The 6,837-nt window shown below is 32.4% G+C and overlaps 1 protein-coding gene across 1 annotated transcript; it reads right to left on the bottom strand.

The window, feature by feature from the left end:
* Nucleotides 1-215: 215 nt before the first annotated feature.
* Nucleotides 216-6,511, bottom strand: LOC113871448 (putative disease resistance protein RGA1). Its single transcript, XM_027508544.1, has 5 exons — nucleotides 6,367-6,511; nucleotides 1,977-5,089; nucleotides 1,031-1,049; nucleotides 845-923; nucleotides 216-563 (listed from the first exon to the last, which is right to left on the bottom strand). Exons 1-5 carry the CDS (start codon nucleotides 6,420-6,422, stop codon nucleotides 216-218), a joined length of 3,615 nt encoding a protein of 1,204 aa, XP_027364345.1. The 5' UTR covers nucleotides 6,423-6,511.
* Between the last annotated feature and the right edge of the window lie 326 nt (nucleotides 6,512-6,837).

Genomic DNA, 6,837 nt, shown 5'->3' with positions numbered 1-6,837 from the left:
TATTTTTGGCATTGACACACATCACACTGCTTGACAAAGTCCTGCACCATCTTCTTCATACCCATCCAATATAAGTTGGCAGCAATTCTTTTATATATCCTCAAAAACCCTGAATGCCCCCCTGCTGGAGAGGAGTGAAATTCAACCAAAATCGTAGGTATCAAAGTCGAAGTTTCCGGTAGCACCAACCTGTCCTTGTATAACAATATTCCTCGCTATAAACTGAACCCAGGACGAGAATGAGCATCCTGCAATAAGTCATGCTCCACCTGTTTCAAGAAAGGGTAAGATTCTTTTTCCTTGCTAATGTGCTGGTCCTGTAACCAAACGGAAAAAGAGGCAATCTGCCTTAACTCGCCATCTTCAAACATTCTAAACAAGGAGTCCACAGCTTTATTCTCAGGACCAGGCTTGTATATAATCTCAAACTGATAGCCCAAGAGCTTTGCCAGCCAATTCTGTTGGGCCACAATGGTGATATGCTGCTGTAAAAGATGCCCCAAACTCTTTTGATCTGAATACGAAACTTCTACCCAACAAATAAGGCCTCCAATGTTGCATAGCTAGCACAAGTGCCATTAACTCCTTTTCATAGGCTGATTTGCTAATATTGTTATGCGACAAAGCTTTGCTAAAATAGGCTATTAGCTGTCTATTCTGCATCAGTAATTGACTCCTCCAAAGAGTAAACTCTCCTTAGCAAAACCCACAATATTTTTGCCTACCTCACTCCCACAATATTTTTTCCCTATTTCCTGGATTCCTTCCACGTCACCTCCCCTCTAACTAACTAATCATTATTCCCTGGCCACATTTTCTATCTCCTAGTATAGACTCTCCACACATTAAGCTTTTGTAAAACTGTCCCTTCACCAGACACAGGCTCATCACCCTTCCTTATAGTATTTGCCATATTTGGCACCCTATCAAAATCATAATAGAAAAAGATATAAAAGACACTTGCACTGACGTGTTCATAAATCACAAAAGATACATAACTAAGTTGAAAATATATTTTTGTTTGAAATACCACCACAAACTGTTGACAACTGGAAATTATGAAATCATAATAGAAAAAGATATAGATGGTGATTATCCTACTTATAAAATTACCAATATCTCGAGCAAAACAAAGTCTGACAGTGTGTGTTGTTAAACAGTAAAAACGGGTAACTATTTGGCACTTAAAAATTTTACCTGAGTAAGTGGTGCCAAACATCATGGAAATCCAACAATTTTAGACAATCTTCAATATACAGTATCTCTTCTTCATTTTCTGGTTTCATTTTCTCCTGTAAATATTAAAACAAATAAGTCTTCCGTGCTAAAACTATAATTTAAAAATTTACCTTCAATTCAAAATTAAGAATGAGAGTCTAAAGAAATTGAAAAAAAGTAAACAATAGAAATTGAAACTATACAAAACTACTATTTATTTTGTACATTTATGAAGTAGAAGGAACCAAATGAATGCATATTTGTTTTCCATCAATAATCAATTCACAGACATATTTACACGTTCCTAACTTTCTTTCTATATAATTTGGGTCTTGATTAAGGCCCTGTTTGAGTAAAAATAAGTCCTTGTAAGAGATGACAAATAATATAAAAAATGAATAAAACTCCTTAGATAAGTTAAAATTAGTTTCTCTTTTCAAGTTTTAGAAAAGTTAAATAAAAGTGATTTTTAAAAAAATAGAGAAGTATAAGTTAAATTTAACTTATAGAAGGAGCTTTATTCATTTTATTATTAATAGTTAAATATATAATGGTTAATATCAATTTTGACATAGACTCCTATAATTTTTAACAAATAAAAATCAATTTTATTAGAAAAATCTCAATCTAAATTTAAAACAAATGAATACTGAATCAATACTAGTAAGAAGTATTTTTTTGGAAAAGCAGATAGGTGCAATAATCAATAATTAATTAAGTTGGCATAAAAGGGCATCAGTACCTTTATTTACTCGTACCTTTACCGCTAAGGATGATTTCTGGGATGTGTGCAATTTGGGTGCTAACAACACTCGTTTTTGTTCGGCATTCTTTAAGTAAGAGCGAACAATTCCTGACCTCAAAGATCTTTAAGTTGGTAAGACGAGTAATTCCTTCGGGCAGCGATGCCAAATTTGGGCAATCGGAGATCTTGATATGCTCAAGTGATGAGATGTTGCAAATCCAATCTGGCAAAGTCTTTAGGTTTTTACATAGTCTTATGATTATTTGTCGTGGAGAAGTAAGGCAGTTGGTGTTGTCATTAAAACAAGTTTCAAATTCCTCAAGTGCTTCACTTTCAGACCATCCAAGTTTAAGAAACCCGAGAGAAGTCAGATTTTGCATCCAACGCTTTGGTAAATTTAGAGGATGATGATAAAAGCACAGGCGTTTGAGCATGGAAAGAGGAGCAGTGTAGGAAGACGAGTCATCTGAACATGTTGACGCAGTTGTGTTTAACGTGGCTATTAATGGCTCCACACCACAAGCATGCAAATACAAATCCTCAACATTTGGAAAAGTAGGCATGCAAGTCAACTTTGGACAGAGAGAGATTTGTAGCTGGGAAATAAAAGGAAACGGAGGTAAGGAGTGATGATGTGAATCAATGATATCATCTCCAAGTCTCTTCCATCCCCTAAGATTGGGACAACCACGTAACTTGAGGATCTCCAAAGACGGGAAGAATGTTACTGCAAAACCATCTTCAAGATATATGTATTCCAATTCATGAAGACCGTCTAACCGAAGTGACTTCAGGGATGGGAGACGTTCCAACGGTGGGAGACATCGGCAATTGAGAAGCCAATTCAGCTGGATTTCAACAACATTTGTGAGGCAAGAAAGCCAATTTGGGAAAACGATGCCTGGATACCCCAGCACGTTCAATTGCTTAAGATTATGGTGGGGCTGAAGGTTTTTTAATAATTGTGAGCTGTCACTGTAATCAATTTCATCTTCATCTTGCCATTTTAGACACAGGGATTGAAGGAGATCTTTTTCTTTTAAATTTACATCCTGTGATTCCTGAGTCGCGTCTCTTACCCTGTTCAGATAGTTAATTGTTAATTCTCCTCTGAGGTTTAAGTCCTTCAATTCATTTAGGGTGCCATATTTTCTATTTTGGCTTTCTCCCACCAGAAAGTTGGATAAGAATTGCAACGAAGACAATTTTCCCAACCCAACTGCCATCCCCCTTAAGGATCGCAAAGGAACAATATCAATATCAAGGCATCTTAAATTGACTAATTTTGTGACGAGTTGTGAAACAAATTCATCGTCGTATCGACCCAATTTTAACGTTTGTAAGCAAATAAGATTACTTATAGATTTGAAAAGACTTATTTGTCCTTCCTCAGGGAAAAACTGGAGATATCTTAAATGCTTCAAATTTTCAATTGAATCAGACAACTCAAGTAAAGAATAATACGGCATCTTCAAGATGCGTAAGTACTTAAAGCTTGAAATAACAGAGAATTCTCCCTCATTGCCATCCCTCAAAATCAAAGTTCGTAGCCTGCTGGGATCTAATGATTTCAGTAAATGAATGGCCTTGAATTCCAATGATACGTGCATAGGTCTGCCTTCTAGATTTTCTGCCTTATCATCTAAGAAACAATAATCATTGCCAGCAACAAGCATTGCAAGATCATGCATTAAATCATGCATTTTGAAACTAGTGATCTCACCATATCTACTTTTGACAGGATCTTGAAAAAATGAGTTCATCAAAAAAATATTTATAAATTCATTACCGACATCTTCCATGTGTTTCTTTTTAGTTGAACATTTGAGGTAACCTTGTGCCATCCATAACTGAATCAATTCATCCCTTAAAATTTTCGAATCCTTGGGATATAAAGAGCAATAAGCAAAACATTGTCTCATTTCAGGCAACAAGTTTTGGTAACTGAGTTTTAGAATTGGCATGATACTGTCTTGCTCTTCAGATAATTTCCAGAAGTCACCAATTAAAACATCTTCCCATTCACTTTCTTCATTTTGTCCTCGTAACAAGCCTCCCAGTGTTTTAATTGCCAATGGAACCCCTTTACATTTTTTCGCTATCTCTTTACCAATTAATTCTAGATTTTGATTCAATCCTTCGGTATTATCCTCAAATGCAATGTTCTTTAACAGATTCCAAGATTCTTCTTCAGTCAAACCATTCAAATGATAGGAAGTGCTTGCACTCATTGTCTTTGCTACAATTTCACTTCGAGTTGTCATTAAGACCTTACTGTCTTGAGCACCAAACATCAAATAAGTTCTCAATTTAGACCACTTGCTATCATTTTCATTCCAAATGTCGTCAAGGACTAGCAAATATTTCTTACCACTTAATTCTTCACGTAGCATTTTTTGCAAGTTGTCTAATGATAACTTGTCTTCAATTTGGCTACAAGTACATGATTCTAATATTTTCCTTACAATGATCTTTACATCAAAGTTATCAGAGACAGACACCCACATTCGCTTTTCAAAAGAATTCTGCACTCCCAAATCATTATATATTAATTGAGCAAGAGTTGTCTTCCCCACACCACCAATGCCTACAATGGCAATCACAGAAATATTTTGGTTTTTATGTGATTCCATCAACAAAGTTATAATTTCCTTTCTACTGTCATTTCTTCCAACAATATTTGATTCTAACACAGAATCTGTCTCCCTCCATTCACTATTAGTTTGCTTAACCACCATAGTTCTTGGGCTTAAATTCAATTTAAACGTGTCTTCTACAACATCATTAAAACTTTCTCGTGTTTTCTTTATTTCATCAGCCATTTGGATGGGAAAATCAATTCGATTTGAAGATGAAAGGGGATAAAGTACCTTTGTCACTTCTTTTCCTTGTCCTGCATCCATGTTGTGTCTCATATACTCAATAGCAAGATCATCTATGAAGTCATCTGCATAATGAAGTGCTTTTTTGAACCTTCTTATCCAATTTCGCACGCGAGCTTGTTCTTGTTTATTATCGGCATCAAGGAGCACATCGTTGATGGATTCAATTGTGTTCTTAAGCTCTTCCAACTCTTCCATCACATCATACTTCTGTCCAAATTCAAGAAATTCAGCTGAAGCCAACCTGTCAATGAGATTTGAAACAACACCATATGGAACCGACTCAGCCATCATTTGAGAGAGACACGTCAATAAGATTTGAAAATGCTCAGAAAGACTATAAAAGGCTGCTTCATCAAGAGGAAGATACAGCGGCATTGTGTAAAGTTTGACATTTTAGCGTATTTATAAATTATTTATTTTATTCTTTGAAACACTTTGAATATTTTTATTTATTAAACTAATTTTTAATAAATATCTTTCTGCTAAAACTAAAATTTAATAATAATAAAATATAATTTTATCTTAATGAGGATACTCTGAGATTATAAATAAAATATTTGACCATAAAAATGGTATATTTATAGTAAAAAATTATGATTATTTATTTAAAGTACAACCCTTGAAGTGATAACGCGTAAATGCTATATATATATCATTAAATGTCACTTATTATATCTAGTTAGCAGTTAATATGCTTAGTTAGCTATTTGTTAGGACAATTAACATTAAAGTGATGATCGAAATTAAAATGGTTAATGATTATATACGTTTAAGACTAGAAACGATGGACAATCATATTCTGAGGACTAAAATAATATTTTAGTTAATTTAGGAAGCATCTTGATGAATTCTAAAAATAATAGAAATTAAAACATTTTTCTCTATCCAATCTATTATCACTAAAGTAATTTCTTTAGTATTTTTTAAAATTTCTCAAAATTCATACTAAAACAATTCGTACAAAACAGCATCGCTTAATTACAAAATAATATTAGTAAACAAATTTCAAGTATTAAATATTAGGGAAAAAATATTCAAAAAGGAAACAATAAGATAGAAAGTTACCTTGGAGAAAAAATAAAAAAGGAGAAAAGTTCAAATTTAAAAAACAAAAACAAAAAGATGATTCAAAATTACAATCAAAGAGATATCTCTAGAAAGCAGATAAAAAAAATAGTATAAAAAATTATCAAATAAAAAATATTAGACCTTAATTTTGCATCATATAGTAAGATTTTATTTTATTTTTGTAAAATTTATATTTTAAAGCTCGTCGCTGTCTAAGAGTTTTAAAACTGAAGAGACCGTAAAATAACAGCACATAGCAAATTTTACATGTCAAATATATTTTAAAAGTTTTTTAATAAAAATAAAAGAGATATTATTCAAAGCAAAGTTTAAATAACAAAAATGTTAAAAAAACCCTAAAACAAAAATATGAACTAAGAGAAGTAAAGAAACAAATCTGTAAGCTAAACATACTATGAAAGAAATTGAAGAAAAGACGCGAAAACGAACCTGTCAATGAGATTGGAAGCAACACCAAATGGAATTTGCTCTGCCATCATTAACATAACACCAAATAGAAGAACGCTTGATCTAATAGAGCTCCACTGCGTAAATTTCTGTTTTGGGAAAGACACCGCTAATATATGTACCGAGGAAAGGGGCACAATTGTAATTACTTAATATGCGTTTATTTTAGCAAATTTTTTATTTTAATTTCTTTAAATAATTTTTTATAATCTCCCCCTTTTAATAAATTTTTAATTTGTATTCTTAAAGCTCACGTAGTTAAATAAAAACTGACACGTAATTAACAAGATTTTAATGAACCAAATCAACAGTAGAAACTAAAAAATATTTTAAAAGATTAAAATAAAATAAATTTTAAAATATATAAATAAAAATATATTTAAATTTATACTATAAATATATAATATTTAATAAAGTTGTCCAACCTGAAATTACAATTTTGTTTTAAAGAAA

This window comes from Abrus precatorius, unplaced genomic scaffold (genome assembly GCF_003935025.1).
Source record: "Abrus precatorius isolate BTA unplaced genomic scaffold, Abrus_2018 Scaffold7, whole genome shotgun sequence".
Taxonomy (NCBI): domain Eukaryota; kingdom Viridiplantae; phylum Streptophyta; class Magnoliopsida; order Fabales; family Fabaceae; genus Abrus; species Abrus precatorius.
The sequence above is the reverse complement of the archived record's forward strand: the minus strand, read 5'-3'. Positions and strand labels throughout refer to the sequence as shown.

Excerpts from the sequence above, each read along its gene's own strand:
- LOC113871448 (XM_027508544.1), bottom strand. The coding sequence starts at position 6,422 with ATGTTAATGATGGCAGAGCAAATTCCATTTGGTGTTGCTTCCAATCTC. Across the intron at positions 5,090-6,366 it reads GCTTCCAATCTCATTGACAG|GTTGGCTTCAGCTGAATTTC; the intron begins GTTCGTTTTCGC and ends TCTCATTGACAG. Across the intron at positions 564-844 it reads CAGTTTTACAAAAGCTTAAT|CTATGCAACATTGGAGGCCT; the intron begins GTGTGGAGAGTC and ends CACTTGTGCTAG.